This window comes from Macaca nemestrina, chromosome 20, assembly GCF_043159975.1.
Source record: "Macaca nemestrina isolate mMacNem1 chromosome 20, mMacNem.hap1, whole genome shotgun sequence".
NCBI classification, from domain to species: domain Eukaryota; kingdom Metazoa; phylum Chordata; class Mammalia; order Primates; family Cercopithecidae; genus Macaca; species Macaca nemestrina.
In genome coordinates, this window is record NC_092144.1 from 59,369,119 (window position 1) to 59,386,497 (window position 17,379).

General features: G+C 48.4%; 1 protein-coding gene across 5 annotated transcripts in view; it reads left to right on the plus strand.

Annotated features, from left to right (window-relative positions):
- Positions 1-13,463, plus strand: part of LOC105497347 (transient receptor potential cation channel subfamily M member 4) — a 49,925-nt gene extending 36,462 nt beyond the window's left edge. For 3 of the 5 annotated variants that reach the window (XM_071087413.1, XM_071087415.1, XM_071087414.1), the window contains 8 exons: positions 2,893-3,025; positions 3,191-3,365; positions 4,461-4,638; positions 11,801-11,997; positions 12,294-12,426; positions 12,592-12,664; positions 12,759-12,864; positions 13,089-13,463. In XM_071087413.1, coding sequence (XP_070943514.1) covers positions 2,893-3,025; positions 3,191-3,365; positions 4,461-4,638; positions 11,801-11,997; positions 12,294-12,426; positions 12,592-12,664; positions 12,759-12,864; positions 13,089-13,093 — 1,000 coding nt within the window. In that variant the 3' untranslated portion in view covers positions 13,094-13,463. The remainder of the gene's footprint in view (positions 1-2,892; positions 3,026-3,190; positions 3,366-4,460; positions 4,639-11,800; positions 11,998-12,293; positions 12,427-12,591; positions 12,665-12,758; positions 12,865-13,088) is intronic. The other 2 variants (XM_071087416.1, XR_011617770.1) reach the window with 2 other exon arrangements.
- Positions 13,464-17,379: the final 3,916 nt, after the last annotated feature.

Genomic DNA, 17,379 nt, shown 5'->3' on the forward strand with positions numbered 1-17,379 from the left:
TCCCTGTCTCCTCTGCCCCTCTCCCTCCCTCCCCCTTCCTTCCTTCCTTCATTTCTTTCTTCCTTCCATCCTTCCATCCCTCCACACTAAGGGTTTAACCCTTGCCCTGCCACATTAGGATACTCTTGCTTTTGAGGAGAGCAAACAGAAAACTTTGTGGACACAACCTGGTGACTGGTTTTTTGTTTGTTTTTGTTTTTTTTTTTCTTTCTTTTCTTTCTTTTTTTTTTTTTTTTTTTTTGCCAGAGTTCCGCTGTGTTGCCCAGGCTGGAGTACAGTGGTACGATCTTGGCTCACTGCCACTTCCACCTCCTGGGTTCAAGCGAGTCTCCTGCCTCAGCCTTGCGAGTAGCTGGGATTACAGTCATGCACCACTATACCCAGCTAAATTTTTTTTTGTATTTTTTTGTAGAGATGGGGTTTTGCCATATTGGCCAGGCTGGTCTTGAACTCCTGGCCTCAAGTGATCCACTCGCCTTAGCCTTCAGAAGTGCTGGGATTACAGATGTGGGCCACCGTGCCTGGCCAACAACCTGGTGACTGTTTACAAGGGACCTGACACATCCTGAATGGTTGACAGTGATGACAGTGATGATCCCTACTCAAGCTTTTCTCAGTAGCCACGCTGAAAGTCAGGCTTCCTCTAAGCTGTGTTAGCAGTGTTACAAAGTGATTCAACATAAATAATTTATTCAAGCAGGGAGCAAGATATGAGAGTTTTGTAAAACACTAATACTTCTGTTTATCATTCGTTGTATTTTGTATAAAGTGACTTTTGAGATGAAAGGGCTAAGGCCATATGCTACCATGCTCTAGGATTGCCAGCAATATTTTGGACAATTTATCAAACCCACCACTTTCCAGGTGAAGGAAGAATTACTACATGAGAAAAATGGAAAGATCTCAGCTTAAAAGGGAGAAGTGGGCAGGCACGGTGGCTCGCGCCTATAATCCCAGCACTTTGGGAGGCCGAGGCGGGTGGATCACTTGAGGTCAGGAGTTCGAGATCAGCCTGCCCAACATGGTGAAACCCCATATCTAATAAAAATACAAAAGTTAGCTGGGCATGGTGGCGGGCACCTGTAACCCCAGCTACTCGGGAGGCTGAGGCAGGAGAATTGCTTGAACCTGGAGGCGGAAGTTGCTGTGAGCCAAGATCAAGCCACTGCACTCCAGCCTGGGTGAAAAGAGTGAAACTCGGTCTCAAACAAACAAACAAAAAGGGAGAAATGTCTAATCATCTCCAGAATGGAATGGATGAATCATCCTTTGTTTTGCCAGTTCCTTCTAGATGGACATTTAGGTTCTCTCTCTCTCGTTTTAAATAGAGATGGGGTCTCACTGTGTTGCCCAGGCTGGTCTCAAACTCCTGGGGTCAAACAATCCTCCCACCTTGGCTTCCCAAAGTGCTGGGATTACAGGTGTGAGCCACCATGCCCAGCCTTATGTTTTTTTTATTATTCCAAAATAATAAAAGTTTACATCCCAGATGTAAAGTGTATGGGTCAAAGCATACATATGTTCTTGAGATGGATAGATTCCGTTCTAAGTAGCTTCACCCATTTCCACCCCTGCCATCAGGGTAAGAGAGTGCCCTCTTGAGGCCATGCTTGACAATGCCTGATACTTTGACTCTAAAATGTAGCTCTCAATTTAGCTGAAAAAAAAAATTGCCAATTTAATGGGCAAACATGACTTCTCCTTGTTTTAATTTATGTACTATTGACTACCAGGTAAGTTGGACCTCTTTTCCTAAGCTTAATGGCCACATGTGCTTGTGTCAATTGTCTTCTTTGCCCCCCCCATTTTTAAAATTGGGGTTCATTGATTTTTTTTTTTTAGAGTCAGAGTCTTGCTCTGTCTCCCAGGCTGGAGTGCAGTGGTGTGATCTCGGCTCACTGCAACCTCCACCTCCCAGGTTCACGCCATTCTCCTGCCTCAGCCTCCCAAGTAGCTGGGACTACAGGCGCCCACCACCATGCCCGGCTAATTTTTTGTATTTTTAGTAGAGACGGGGTTTCACCGTGTTCGCCAGGATGGTCTCGATCTCCTGACCTCATGATCCGCCCGCCTCAGCCTCCCAAAGTGCTGGGATTACACGCGTGAGCCACCACGCCTGGCCCATTGATTTTATATATATATATATCTCGCTCTTCTCCTTATACTCTGGATCCTAATCCTTGGTAGTTTTGTTGGTCTTAATATCTTCATGAATTCTGTGACTTGTCTTTTCACTTTCATTTTATATGTTTCTTTTCTTTCTCTTTCTTTCTACCTTTCTCCCTTTCTTTCTTTCTTTCCTTTTTTTTTTTTTTTTGAGCCCGCTTCGGCCTCCCGAAGTGCTGGGATTACAGGCGTGAGCCACTGCACCTGTCCATACACTAGGTTTTTAATCCATCCAAAATTTAAGTACATGAGGATGCAAAATAGGGGTAGCATTTTTATTTTCCCCATAGGAATTTCTGATGTTTACTGGCCTTTTGAACTTCCTCTGTGAATTGTACATGGTGTCCTTTATCAGGCTTCCTTCCTATTCCTTCCTTTTGCTTATTGGTTTGTAGGGACTCTATATGTTTTGCCTTTTATAGGTTGGACAGATATTCCAACAGTTTTTCCCAGCTTGATTCTTACAGGGGCCAGCTCTTTGCTAAGGCCATGGTTCATTCAGTTATTAGTTAATAGGCGCAGCCATTTTTCAAATGGGTGCCAGTGCCCTGCGTGGACCAGCTTGGCACTGAGTAAATTTGAGTAAACCCCGGGTGACAGGGAGGGTCCTGGTCCTGCCCGGTGGAGGCTGCAGCTTCATCTGAAGCATGACATTGGGAAGACTCCCATTTTCCTTGGCGTCTTGTGACACTTGAGTAACCCTTGCGGCATCTCCCCACACCACAGGCTGACCCCGGGTTTGTACCACCTGGGCCGCACCGTCCTCTGCATTGACTTCATGGTTTTTACGGTGCGGCTGCTGCACATCTTCACGGTCAACAAACAGCTGGGGCCCAAGATCGTCATCGTGAACAAGATGGTGAGGGAGGGGTGGGGTGGAAGTGGGCGGGGCCATAGGAAAAGGGGTGGGGCTGGAGAGGGAGTGGTCTGTGGAGAAAGGGTGTGACTTTGGGGAGCAAGGGGCGTGGTTTTGGGATAAGGGGTGGGGAAGGGCGGGGCCGGATTCAGCCACATCTCCCCACAGATGAAGGACGTGTTCTTCTTCCTCTTCTTCCTCGGCGTGTGGCTGGTGGCCTATGGCGTGGCCACGGAGGGGCTCCTAAGGCCACGGAACAGTGACCTCCCAAGTATCCTGCGCCGCGTCTTCTACCGTCCTTACCTGCAGATCTTCGGGCAGATCCCCCAGGAGGACATGGACGGTAGGTGGGGATGACAGGGCCTCACAGCCTCCCTCTGAGTCTCTGTCTCCCTCTTTCTCTGGATCTCTGGATCCCTATATTCCCCGTCACCTTCTCTCTGGGTCTCTGCCCACCCCATCCCCTGTCTTTCTGTCTGTCTTTTTTTTTTTTTTTTTTTAGATGGATGTTAGAAATGTTTGTTTTTTGGTGTCGTAAAGAAATAGTACTTGAACATAAATTTAATTTTTTTAGTAAGGCCATTTTAATTTTTTGTAGAAAGTGTACACTCGCCAGCAGTTCTGCCACGAGAATACACGGAACAAAGGAGATAGGGTCATTTATAACCTGACGCGTCTATCTTGCTGCTGTGTCTGGTTTTTATTGGCTGGAACCGGACTTTACATTTTGTATTTGTCTTGATTGGCTGGTAACTTAGAACTTTTTAAAAGAAGCAAAGGCAGAGGAGAACAAAGGAAGGAGGAGGTAACTTGTGGAATGCTGAGAAAGGTAAAAACGCCTTCAAATAAGGAAGAGGAACAGGCTATGACCTAATGCTTGCTTGGACCGGTATAAGCATGCCAGGGCAAATATTTAGGCTAAATTGTGGGAGCTAAGAATGTAGAGTACACTGATTTCTTTATTACGGCTAACAGATATTTAAGCATGTTAGCAGGTCTGTGAATACATTTTGTTTCTAAGAGAAGTTACTATTTATTCTTAATTAGATAGGGAGGAAAGTCTTTAAAGAGGAACCTCTACTTTACTTTTTACATGGAGTTTTGCTCCTGTTGCCCAGGCTGGAGTGCAACGGCACGATCTCAGCTCACTGCAACCTCTGCCTCCCAGGTTGAAGTGATTCTCCTGTCTCAGCCTCCCGAGTAGCTGGGACTACAGGCTCGTGCCACCACACCTGGCTAACATTTTTGTATTTTTAGTAGAGATGGGGTTTCATCATATTGGTTAGGCTGGTCTCGAACTCCCGACCTCAGGTGATCCGGCCATCTCTGCCTCCCAAAGTGCTGGGATTACAGACATGAGCCACCACACCTGGCAGTCTTTCTGTCTTTCTTAGGTCTCTGTCCCCCTCCCCCGATCTCTGAATGTCTCTCTTCACAGTGGCCCTCATGGAGCACAGCAACTGCTCGTCGGAGCCCGGCTTCTGGGCACACCCTCCCCGGACCCAGGCGGGTGTCTGTGTCTCCCAGTATGCCAACTGGCTGGTGGTGCTGCTCCTCGTCATCTTCCTGCTCGTGGCCAACATCCTGCTGGTCAATTTGCTCATCGCCATGTTCAGGTGAGGCCTGACTGCTCTCTGATCCGACCTCACCCAGCATGACCCATGGCCCCCTCATGACTCTTGAACGCCGTCTAATGAATTCTGTCTTTAGTCCCTGAACTCTGATCCAATCTAATGCTGCCTTCTCCCCAGACCCAAGCAGACCCTGCTTGTGACTTGTACTTTGGACTGATCCTCTTCCTGAGCCCAGTTTGAACTTCCTTATTTTTATTTTTTTGAGACAGGGTCTCACTCTGTCGCCAAGACTAGAGTGTGGTGGTGTGATCATAGCTTACTATAGCCTCGACCTCCTGGACTCAAGCAATCCTCCTGCCTTAGCCCCATAAGTAGCTGGGACTACTTTAAATTAGCCAGGCCAGCATGCCTGCCTAATTAAAAAAATTTTTTGGAGCGGGGGGGTCTCACTATGTTGTCTAGGCTGGTCTCGAGCTCCTGGACTCAAGTGATCCTCCCTCCTCAGCCTCCCAGAGTGCTGGGATAATCTGTTGCCCAGGCTGGAGTGCAGTGGCAAGTTCTCGGCTCACTGCAACCTCCACTTCCCACTCCCCAACACCCGGTTAATTTTTTGTATTTTTAGTAGAGACAAGGTTTCACCATGTTGGCCTCGAACTCTTGACCTCAAGTGAGTGGCCCACCTCGGCCTCCCAAAGTGTTGGAATTACAGGTGTGAGCCATCACGCCCAGCCGACTTTGTTTTTTATTATGGTAAAATTACATAAAATTTCCCATTTTTCCTCTTTTTTTTTTTTTTTTTTTTGAGACAGAGTCTCGCTCTGTTGCCCAGGCTGGAGTGCAGTGGCCGGATCTCAGCTCACTGCAAGCTCCGCCTCCTGGGTTTACGCCATTCTCCTGCCTCAGCCTCCCGAGTAGCTGGGACTACAGGCGCTCGCCATCTCGCCCGGCTAGTTTTTTGTATTTTTTAGTAGAGACGGGGTTTCACCGTGTTAGCCAGGATGGTCTCGATCTCCTGACTTCGTGATCCGCCCGTCTCGGCCTCCCAAAGTGCTGGGATTACAGGCTTGAGCCACCGCGCCCGGCCTCTCTTTTTTTGTTTTTGATGGAGTCTTGCTCTGTTGCCCAGGCTGGAGTGCAGTGGCACGATCTCAGCTCACTGCAAGCTCCGCCTCCTGGGTTCATGCCATTCTCCTACCTCAGCCTCCTGAGTAGCTGGGACTACAGGCGCCCGCCACCTCGCTTGGCTAGTTTTTTGTATTTTTTAGTAAAGACGGGGTTTCACCGTGTTAGCCAGGATGGTCTCGATCTCCTGACTTCATGATCCGCCCGTCTCAGCCTCTGAAAGTGCTGGGATTACAGGCTTGAGCCACCGCACCTGGCCATATTTTTTTTAAAAATTTTATTTGTTTATTTATTTTTAGTAGAAACGGGGTTTCACCATGTAAGCCAGGATGGTCTCCATCTCCTGACCTTGTGATCCACCCGTTTCGGCTGGATCTCAAAGTGCTGGGATTATAGGCGTGAGCCATCGTGCCCAGTGGCTATTTTTATTTATTTATTGTTTGTTTGTTTGTTTGTTTGTTTGAGACAGAGTCTCACTCTGTCTCCTGGACTGGAGTGCAGTGGCGTGATCTCGGCTCACTGCAAGCTCTGCCTCCTGGGTTCACGCTGTTCTCCTGCCTCAGCCTCCCAAGTAGCTGGGATTACAGGCGCCCACCACCATGCCCGGCTAATTTTTTGTATTTTTAGTAGAGACGGAGTTTCACCGTGTTAGCCAGGATGGTCTCGATCTCCTGACCTCGTGATCCGACAGCCTCGGCCTCCCAAAGTGCTGGGATTACAGGCGTGAGCCACTGCGCCCGGCCTATTTTTTTTAGAAATGAAACTCCTTTTTAATCCTATGTTGGGTCCCTCTGTTTGCTTCCTTTCTTACTGGCATGATTTTTGCCGAGAAAATATAAAATTTCATTGACTTTCTTTTTTTTTTAGAGATGGGGTCTTGCCATGTTGCCCAGGCTGATCTTGAACTCCTGGGCTCAAGCAGTCCTCTTGCCTTGCCTCAGCCTTCCAAAGTGCTGGGATTACAGGCATGAGCCCCTGTGCTGGACCTATTGTATTAGTTTCCTAGGGCTGCCAAAGTACCAAAAACTGTGTGGCTTTAAATCACAGAAATTTCTTGTCTCACAGTTAGAGATCCAAAATCAAGACATCAACCAAGTCATTTTCTTCTGAGGGCTGTGGGGGAGAGCCTGTTCCATGTCTGTCCTGTCACGTCTAGTATTTTGCTGGCCATCTTTGGCTTTTAGTTGTATCATTGAAACCTCTGCTTTCATCTTCCAAATTTCCCTTTTTAATAAAACATTGCTTAAATTGGATTAGGGACCACCCTAATAACTTCATTTTAACTTAATCACATCTGTAAACTCTATTTCTGAATAAAGCCATGTATTTCATAAATAAAAAAAAATTTTAAAGGTCACATTCTGAGGCACTATGGGTTATGACTTCAACATATCTTTTTTTTTACTTACTTTTTTTTTTTTTTTTGAGACAGAGTCTTGCTCTGTTACCCAGGCTGGAGTTCAGTGGCGCGATCTCGGCTCATTGTAGCCTCCGCCTCCTGGGTTCAAGGGATTCTCCTGCCTCAGCCTCCTGAGTAGCTGGGATCACAGGTGCCTGCCACTATGCCCAGCTAATTTTTGTATTTTTAAGTAGAGACGGAGTTTCACCATGTTGCCCAAGCTGATCTCAAACTCCTGACCTCAGGCGATCCACCTGCCTCGGCCTCCCAAAGTGCTGGGATTACAGCCATGAGCCACTGCGCCTGACCAGACTTCAGTATATCTTTAGCAGGCTACAATGAAATGCATGACACTCATAGATGTATGAGTATATTTCTGGACTTTCAATTCTATTCCACTCATCTGTGTCTATCCCTATGCCAGTACCACACAGGTTTTTGGGTTTTTTTTGAGACGGAGTCTCACTGTTGTCACCCAGGCGGGAGTGCAGTGGCGCGATCTCTGCTCACTGCAACATCCACATCCCAGACTCAAGCGATTCTCCTGACTCAGCCTCCTGAGTAGCTGGGATTACAGGCACCTGCCACCAGGCCTGGCTTTTTTTTTTTTTTTTTTTTTTGTAGTTTTAGTAGAGATGGGGTTTCACCATGTTGGCCAGGCTAGTCTCGAACTCATGACCTCAGGTGATCCACCCACCTCAGCTTCCCAAGGTGCTGGGATTACAGGCATGAGCCACCACGTCTAGCCCACACAGTTTTTATCACTGTAGGTTTGTAGCAAATTTTGACATTGGAAGTATGAGTCTCCTTTATTTTTCAAGATTGTTTTGGCTATTCAGGGCCTCCTGCAATTCCATATGAACTTGCAGATCAGTTTCCATGTCTGTCAAAAAGGTTGTTGGAATTTTCTTTTCTTTTCTTTTTTTTTTTTTTTTTGAGACAGAGTTTCACTCTTGTTGCCCAGGCTGGAGTGCAATGGCGCGATCTCAGCTCACCACAATCTCTGCCTCCCAGGCTCAAGCAATTCTCCTGCTTCAACCTCCTGAATAGCTGGGATTACAGGCGTGCACCACCACGCTCAGCTAATTTTGTATTTTTAGTAGAGATGGGGTTTCTCCATGTTGGTCAGGCTGGTCTCGAACTCCCGACCTCAGGTGATCCACCCGCCTTGGCCTCCCAAAGTGCTCGGATTACAGGCATGAGCCACTGCACCCGGCCAGTTGTTGGAATTTTCATTGGGATTGCGTTGAATCTGTAGATTGTTTCAGGTAGTATTGACATTTCATCTAGGTGTTCTTTTTAATGTTTTTCCAGCAATATTTGGTAGTTTTCAGGCTACAGGTTTTTTACCCTTTTGGTTAACTTTATTCCTAGGTGCTTAACCTTTAGATGCTGCTGTAAGTGGAATTGCTTTCTTAATTTCGTTTTTGGATTGTTCATTGCAGGTGTGTGGAAACACAACTGATTTTTGTGTGATCTTGTACCCTGTAACTTTGCTGAATCTGCAGCTCTAGAAGCTTTCTTGTGAGTCTCTGGCATTTCCTATATATAGGATCATGTCATCTGTGAATAGAGATATTTTTACTTCTTCCTTTCCAATTTGGATGCCTTTTATATATTTTTTTCTTGTTTAATTGTTCTAGCCAGAACTTCCAGTACAATGTTGAATAGCAGTGGTAAAAGTGGATGTCCTTGTCTTGTTCCTGATCTTAGGCAGAAAGCTTTCAGTCTTTCACCATTAGGTATGATGTTAGCTGTGCGTTTTTCAGAAGTACCTTTTCTCATGTTGAGAAAGTTTATTTCTATTCCTAGTTTATGATTTTTAAAAATTATGATGCCTGGGCATGGTGGCTTATGCCTGTAATCCCAATACTTTAGGAAGCCAAAGTGTGAGGATCACTTGAGGCCAGGGGTTCAAGACCGACCTGGACAACATAGTGAGACCCTATCTCAATAAAAAAAAAATTTTGCCAGGCATGGTGGTGCATGCCTGTAGTCCCACCTACTCAAGAGGCTGAGGCAGGAGGATGGCTTGAGCCCAGGAGGGCAAGTCTGTGGCTGCAGTAAGCCATGATTTCACCACTGCCATGATCATGCCAGCAACAGAGTGAAACCTTGTCTCAAAAAAAAAAAAAAAAAAAAAAAGCCGGGCTTGGTAGCTCACGCCTGTCATCCCAGCACTTTGGGAGGCCAAGGTGGGCAGATCACGAGGTCAGGAGATCAAGACCATCCTAGCTAACATAGTTGTAGGGGCCCGCCCTACAGGGTCTGTGGGTTTTTCTCCCTGTGTGTGGAGATGAGAGATCATAGAAATAAAGACACAAGACAAAGAGATAAAAGAAAAGACAGCTGGGCCCAGGGGACCACTACCACCAAGACAGGGAGACCAGTAGTGGCCCTGAACACCTGGCTGCGTTGTTATTTTTTGGATACAAAGCAAAAGGGGCAGGGTAAAGAGCGTGAGTCATCTCCAATGATTGATAAGGTCATGTGAGTCACGTGTCCACCAGACAGGGGCCCTTCCCTGTTAGATAGCCCAGGCGGAGACAGAGAGGACAGCTTACGTCATTATTTCTTCTATGCTCTTTTCAGAAAGATCAAAGACTTTAATACTTTCACTAATTTTCCTACTGCTATCTAGAGGGCAGAGCCAGGTGTACAGGATGGAACATGAAAGTGAAACAGGAGTGTGACCACTGAAGCACAGCATCACAGGGAGATGGTTAGGCCTCTGGATAACTGTGGGCAGGCCTGACTGATGTCAGGCCCTCCATGAGAGGTGATGGAGCAGAGTCTTCTCTAAACTCACCTGGGGAAAGAGAGACTCCCTTTTCCGGTCTGCTAAGTAGCTGGTGCTTTTCCTTGGCACTGACGCTACCGCTACACCACGGTCCGCTTGGTAACGGGCGTCTTCCCAAACGCTGGTGTTACCGCTAGACCAAGGAGCCCTCTAGTGGCCCTGTCTGGGCGTGACAAAGGGCTCACACTTGTCTTCTAGTCACTTCTCACTATGTCGCTTCAGCTCCTATCTCCATATGGCCTGGTTTTTCCTAGGTTATAATTGTAGAGCAAGGATTATTATAATATTGGAATAAAGAGTAATTGCTACAAACTAATGATTAATGATATTCATATATAATCATATCTACGATCTATATCTAGTGTAACTCTTGTTATTTTATGTATTTTATTACACTGGAACAGCTCGTGCCCTTGGTCTCTTGCCTCGGCACCTGGGTGGCTTGCCGCCCACACACGGTGAAACCCCGTCTCTACTAAAAATACAAAAAATTAGCCGGGCGTGGGGGTGGGTGCCTGTAGTCCCAGCTACTCGGGAGGCTGAGGCAAGAGAATGGCATGAACCCAGGAGGGGGAGCTTGCAGTGAGCCAAGGTTGCGCCACTGCACTCCAGCCTGGGTGACAGAGCGAGACTCTGTCTTAAAAAAAAAAAAAAAAAAAAATCATGAAGTGTTGTTGAATTTTGTCAAATGCCTTTTCTGTGTTGGTTGAGATCATGTGGTTTCCCCCACACCTTGTTCTATTAATGTGGTATTTGCACTGATTTTTGTATGTTTAACTACCCTTACTTTCCTAGGATAAATCCCATTTTGTTATGGTGTAAAATCCACTTAATATGCTGCTGAATTAGATTTGCCAGTATTTTTTCAGGATGTTTATATGTATATTCATAAGGGCTACTGGTCTGTAATTTTCTTGTGATATCTTTATCTGGCTTTGGTATTACGGTAATGCTGGCCTCATGGAATGAGTTAGGAAATGTTCTCTCCTTTTCAGTCTTTTGGATGAATTTGAGGAACATCCTTGTTATTATGATTCTTTTTTAAATGTTTGATAGAATTCACCAGCACAACCATCTGGTTTTGGGCTTTTCTTTATTGAAAGGTTTTTGATTAAATCTCTTATGATAAGTCTATTGAGATTTTCTATTTTTTCTTGAGTCAGCTTAGGTAATTTGTGTGTTCCTAGGAATTTGTCCATTTCACTTATCTAGTTTGTTGACATCTCTTACAATCCTTTTTATTTCGGTAAGGTCGGTAGTAATGTCTCCATTTTCATTTCTGATGTCAGTTATTTGTGTCCTAGCTAATTTTTGAGCCCAACTTTAACATGACTTCAACCTCTACCTTAAGCCTTGATACCACGTCCAACTTGACCTCTGACATCTGACCCTTGGCCCTTCTAACTTGACTTTTTTTTTTTTTTTTTGAGACGGAGTCTCACTCTGTCTCCCAGGCTGGAGTGCAGTGGCACGATCTCAGCTCACTGCAACCTCCACCTCCTGGGTTCAAGCGATTCTCCTGCCTCAGCCTCAGCCTCAGCCTCCCCAGTAGCTGGGATTACAGGTACCCGCCACCATGCCTGGCTAATTTTTGTATTTTTAGTAGAGATGGGGCTTCACCATGTTAGCCAGGCTGGTCTCGAACTCCTGACCTCAGGTGATCCACCCACCTCGGTCTCCCAAAGTGCAGGGACTACAGGCGTGAGCAAATGGGCCCGGCCCTAACCTGACTTCTAATCGCATCCTGTAACCTCTTACTTTAGTGATCTTGACTTCTGTCTGCTGCCGTAGACTTTGAAAAATTATTGCCTGGCATCTAACCTTTGTCTTTGCCCTTGGCTGGGCCCTGACCTCAAGTGACCTTTGACCTCTGGCCTCTGCAGCTACACGTTCGGCAAAGTACAGGGCAACAGCGATCTCTACTGGAAGGCGCAGCGCTACCGCCTCATCCGGGAATTCCACTCTCGGCCCACGCTGGCCCCGCCCTTTATCGTCATCTCCCACTTGCGCCTCCTGCTCAGGCAATTGTGCAGGCGCCCCCGGAGCCCCCAGCCGTCCTCCCCGACCCTCGAGCATTTCCGTGAGAACAGAGCTTGGCTTAAAAAGAAGAATAGGGGACCGGCAGCCTGGAAGGCGAGGGGAAGGGGCATGCCCCAAATAACTAACGGGCGTGGCTTAGGCAGCGAGGGGCGGGGTTTAAACAACAAGGGGCGCGGCTTAAGCACTGAGGGGCAGGGCTTAGGGGTGAGGGGCGGGGCATGTTCTCGAATCACCAGGGGCCGGGTCTGAGATAGCGTGTTCTGAGGGTGTCGGAAGGGGCTGCTGGGCTTGGGAAGGGGCGTGGCCTTAGCCCTTTGACTCCGCCCGCCCCTGCAGTGGTCTGCCTTTCTAAGGAAGGCGAGCGGAAGCTGCTAACGTGGGAATCGGTGCATAAGGAGAACTTCCTGCTGGCACGCGCTAGGGACAAGCGGGAGAGCGACTCCGAGCGTCTGAAGCGCACGTCCCAGAAGTGAGAGCGGGGCCTGGTCAGGGATGGGGCTTCTGGCCTGGGGCGGATCCTGACTTCGGTTGAAGTCAGGGTCCTGGGAGGGAGGGAGGAGGCCCAGGAAGCAGGCGAGCCCCCGGGGGGTGGGTGGGCTACGGGTGCCCCCGGTAAGAGGCCCTCCCTTCTCAGGGTGGACATGGCACTGAAACAGCTGGGACACATCCGCGAGTACGAACAGCGCCTGAAAGTGCTGGAGCGGGAGGTGAGGGCTTGGGGTTTGGCTGGGGAACTGCGGCAGGGGTCGGGCAGGGGTTTCCATCTCCATCTCCTGCTCTGACATTCCTCCCTTTCCCCAGATCCAGCACTGTAGCCGCGTCCTCGGGTGGGTGGCCGAGGCCCTGAGCCGCTCTGCCTTGCTGCCCCCAGGTGGGCCGCCACCCCCTGACCTCCCTGGGCCCAAAGGTTAGTGTGTATCATCAGCCTGTGCATCTCCAGCCTCTGTTCCTGTATGTTTGCGTGTTTTTCTCTCTTGGCGCCTTTCCAGTGTCCCTGGGTCACTCTCTTGGTCTCCTTTGAGCATTTTGTACTCAGGTCTTCGTGTTGCTTCTTTTATGCCAGTCTCCCAGCTTTTCTGTCTCTCCCCTTCCCTGCCAATCCCCAGCTCTCTCTTTTCTCTCTTCCCCCAGACTGAGCCCTGCTGGCAGACTTCAAGGAGAAGCCCCCACAGGGGATTTTGCTCCTAGAGTAAGGCTCATCTGGGCCTCGGCCCCCGCACCTGGTGGCCTTGTCCTTGAGGTGAGCCCCGTGCCCATCTGGGCCACTGTTGGGACCACCTTTGGGAGTGTCATCCGTACAAACCACAGCATGCCCGGTTCCTCCCAGAACCAGCCCCAGCCTGGGAGGATCAAGTCCTGGAGCCCGGGCCATTATCCCTCTGGGGACTCCGCCACAACAGGGGAGAATGGAGGGTCCTTGGGGTAACAGGGACCACAGACCCCTCACCACTCACAGATTCCTCACACTGGGGAAATAAAGCCATTTGAGAGGAATTGTGTCCAGAGGCTTGATTCTTGGGGGAACTGGTGGGTGTCTAGATCCTTCCAGGGTGGGAGCTGGAGCTGGAGTGTTGGGTTTGGGGTTCTTGGTGGATTTGCTGCTGTAATTCAGATATTTCAGAGTCCGTTTCCTCCCCTCAGCCCCATTGTTCTTGCCTGAGACCCAGCACCTTCTGTCTGCGGTGTGCTACTTCAGTAGGACAAGACCCCATCTGTACCCCTCCTACCCAGTTTCAACTTTCCAGTGGAAAAATAACTCCGTGATAATAAGCAAAGTATTTCCTGGAGTGGGGGTGGGTGGGTGTTGTGTACATCTGCTTTGGCAATAGGGAAACGGATGATGCAAATTTGAGTAGATAAATGCATACGTGTCTTTAAAAAGTCTAATTAGTGGGAAATTGCAGGCCAGGCGCACACAGGGTTGAGGCAAATATGCATGATTATACATGCAGTTTAACTAAATAACGCGTAACAAGCTAAACTGGTAATGACAAGGTTGAACTGACAGCAATTATTAGTTAAATAGCATGAAAGCCACCAACAACCAACACGTCCAAAAATCAAAACCAAAACATCCTTCCTCCAAATTGGAGGAGATCCAAGTATCTGTCACTGTGGGTGCAGAGTAGCGCTGAAACATAGCCAAGTGTTGTGTGGCAACCGCGACTTCTCTGGAGGATGCTGAGTTAGTTTTCACCAACCCAAGTAGTAATAATCACTGTAATGTAACTTCCTTCCTTCCTTCCTTCCTCCCTCCCTCTCTTCCTTCCTTCCTCCCTTCTTCCTTCCTTCCCTCCCTTCCTGCCTGCCTGCCTGCCTTCCTTCCTGCCTTCCTTCCTCCCTCCCTCTCTTCTTTCCTTCCTCCCTTCTTCCTTCCTTCCTTCCTTCCTCCCTGCCTCCCTCCCTCCCTCCCTCTCTTCCTTTCTCCCTTCTTTCCTCCTTCCCTCCCTTCCTTCTTCCTTCCTTCCTCCCTCCCTCCCTTCCTTCCTCACTTCTTCCCTCCATCCCTCCCTTCCTTCTTCCTTCCTTCCTTCCTTTTCTTCTTCTTCTTTTTTTTTTTTTTTTTTTTTTTTTTTTTGAGACGGAGTCTCGCTCTGTCGCCCAGGCTGGAGTGCAGTGGCCGGATCTCAGCTCACTGCAAGCTCCGCCTCCCGGGTTCATGCCATTCTCCTGCCTCAGCCTCCCGAGTAGCTGGGACAACAGGCGCCCGCCACCGCACCCGTCTAGTTTTTTGTATTTTTTAGTAGAGACGGGGTTTCACCGTGTTAACCAGGATGGTCTTGATCTCCTGACCTCGTGATCCGCCCGTCTCGGCCTCCCAAAGTGCTGGGATTACAGGCTTGAGCCACCGCGCCCGGCCTCTCCTTTTTTTTTTTCTTTGAGACAAAGTCTCGCTCTGTCACCCAGGCTGGAGTGCAGTGGCACGATCTCAGCTCACTGCAAGCTCCACCTCCTGAGTTCAAGCAATTCTATCTCAGCCCCTGGAGTAGCTGGGATTACAGGTGCCCGCCACCACACCCGGATAATTTTTGTACTTTTGGTACAGATGGGGTTTCACCATGTTGGCCAGGCTGGTCTCAAACTTCTCACCTCAGGTGATCTGCCTGCCTCGGCCTCCCAAAGTGTTGGAATTACAGGCGTGAGCCACTGCACCTGGCCACTTTTTATTCTTTTCTTTCAACAAGATCTCACTCTCACCCACACAGAAATGCAGTGACTCAATCACAGCTCACTGCAACCTCACCTGCTGGGCTCAAGCAGTTCTCCCACTCAGTCTCCTAAGTAGCTGGGACTACAGGCTCGCACCACCATGCCCGGCTAATTTTTTGGATTTTTGATAGAGATGGGGTCTCACCATATTTCCCTGGTTGGTCTCAAACTCCTGGGGTCAAGCGATCCACTCACCTCGGCCTCTCAAAGTGCTGGGATTACAGGTGTGAGCCTCCATGCCCAGCCTCCAGTACTTTCTATATATATCTGTCCAGCATTGTTTTAAGTGCTTCATGTGCACTAAATCAGTGAATCCGATGATAACCATATAAGGTAGGTACTATAATTTTCTCCATTTTGCAGATGAGAAAAGTGAGACACAGAAAAGTGGCTCTAATAAAGTCACACAGAAAGTGGCTGAGTTGGATGCTGGGCGTGGTGGCTCATGCCTGTAAAACAGCACTTTGGGAGGTCAAGCAGATGGATCACTTGAGGCCAGGAGTTCGAGACCAGCCTGGCCAATATAGCAAAACCCTGTCACTACTAAAAATACAAAAATTAGCTGGGTGTGGTAATGGACACCTGTAGTCCCAGCTACTCAGGAGGCTGAGGCAGGAGAACCGCTTGAACCTAGGAGGCGGAGGTTGCAGTGAACCGAAATTGCGCCACTGCACTCCAGCCTGGGTGACAGAGCAAGACTCTGTTTCAAAAATAATAATAATAAAATAAAAATTGAAAGTGGCTGAGTTGGAACAGAAATGTGAGCAATCCAGAGAGCATCTGTAATGCACGATTTTATATTTGGAAATGTCAGCTGCTGCGAAGCCACAGGAACTCACTCCGTCCATGTGCGAGTTTGAGCTTTTGTCTCTCAGCTGCAAATCCACCCTTGTCTCAGCTCTGTGATGCTGGGGCGGGGCCTCTGCAAGCCTTGTTTTTGCTTTCCCAGTCGGTTGCTATAAGCCCCGGCCTAAAGAGGGCGCTAGACGGAGACGAGCGATTGGAGGAGGAAGCAGGGATTTGCTTCATCTATTTGCTCCAGGCTTTCAAGCAAGCATCGTCCCAGAACAACGCTCCCTCTGACAGCAGCAGTTGCTTCCAGGTTTTTTGTTTTTTGTTTTTGACGGAGTCTTGCTCTGCTGCCCAGGCTGGAGTGCAGTGGCACGATCTCAGCTCACTGCAACCTCCGCCTCCTGGGTTTAAGCAATTCTCCTGCTTCAGCCTTCTGAGTAGCTGGGATTACAGGCATCTGCCACCACGCCCAGCTAATTTTTGTATTTTTAGTAGAGACGGGATTTCACCATGTTGGTCAGGCTGGCCTTGAACTCCACTTCAGGTGATCCACCTGCCTCAGCCTCTGAAAGTGCTGGGATTACAGGTGTGAGTCACCGCGCCCGGCCCTCTTCCAGGTTTTAAGTTTTATTTTTTGGCATCTCCATAACCTGTTTCTTTTTCTGTTTCTTTTTCTATCTCTGTTGCCCAGGATGGAGTGCAGTGGTCGAGGCTCACTGTAGCCTCGACCTCCCAGACTCAAGCCATCCTCCCGCCTCAGCCTCCAGAATAGCTGGGACCACAGGTACACGCCACCACACCCAGCTAAATTTTTTGTTTTCAAATTGTTTTGTAGAGATGGGGGTCTCGCCATGTTGCCGAGGTTTGTCTCAAACTCGTGGGATCAAGAGGTCCTCCCACCTCAGCCTCCCAAAGTGCTGTGATTACAGGCATGAGCCACCGCGCCCGACGCCATAACCAACGTCATTGTCAGCCTTCTGTCACACCAGCGCCACCCCGGTAGGCCCTGGCTCTAGTCTGGGTTTCGGTTCTGCAGGGCTGCTGCCTCAACATTTTAGATCCTGATAATTCTAGCTCAGTCCTGGAGTGATAGGTGTGGCCTGCAGTTACTATTTTTATATGGTGCAGTTACTATTTCTGCGCTGTTTCTTCTCATTCCTTTCAAGGTTTCCTGAGACCTGTTTAATTTATCTAAGACCCGTGTATTAATTCATCTCTGTTGAAATATCTGTATAACAGGAAGACTCCAGGTCGTGTGTGTAGAAATCCGACATGAGTCATCAAGATGGAGAATTTGCACGAATTCCACATGTAAACCGATTTGGAGACCAAAAGTTCCTTAATTGAAGAGGAGGCTGGTACTCTTGAGGAATTACCCTAAAATAACTGCTGCAAGCTTATATTTTGCATTTTCCATTCA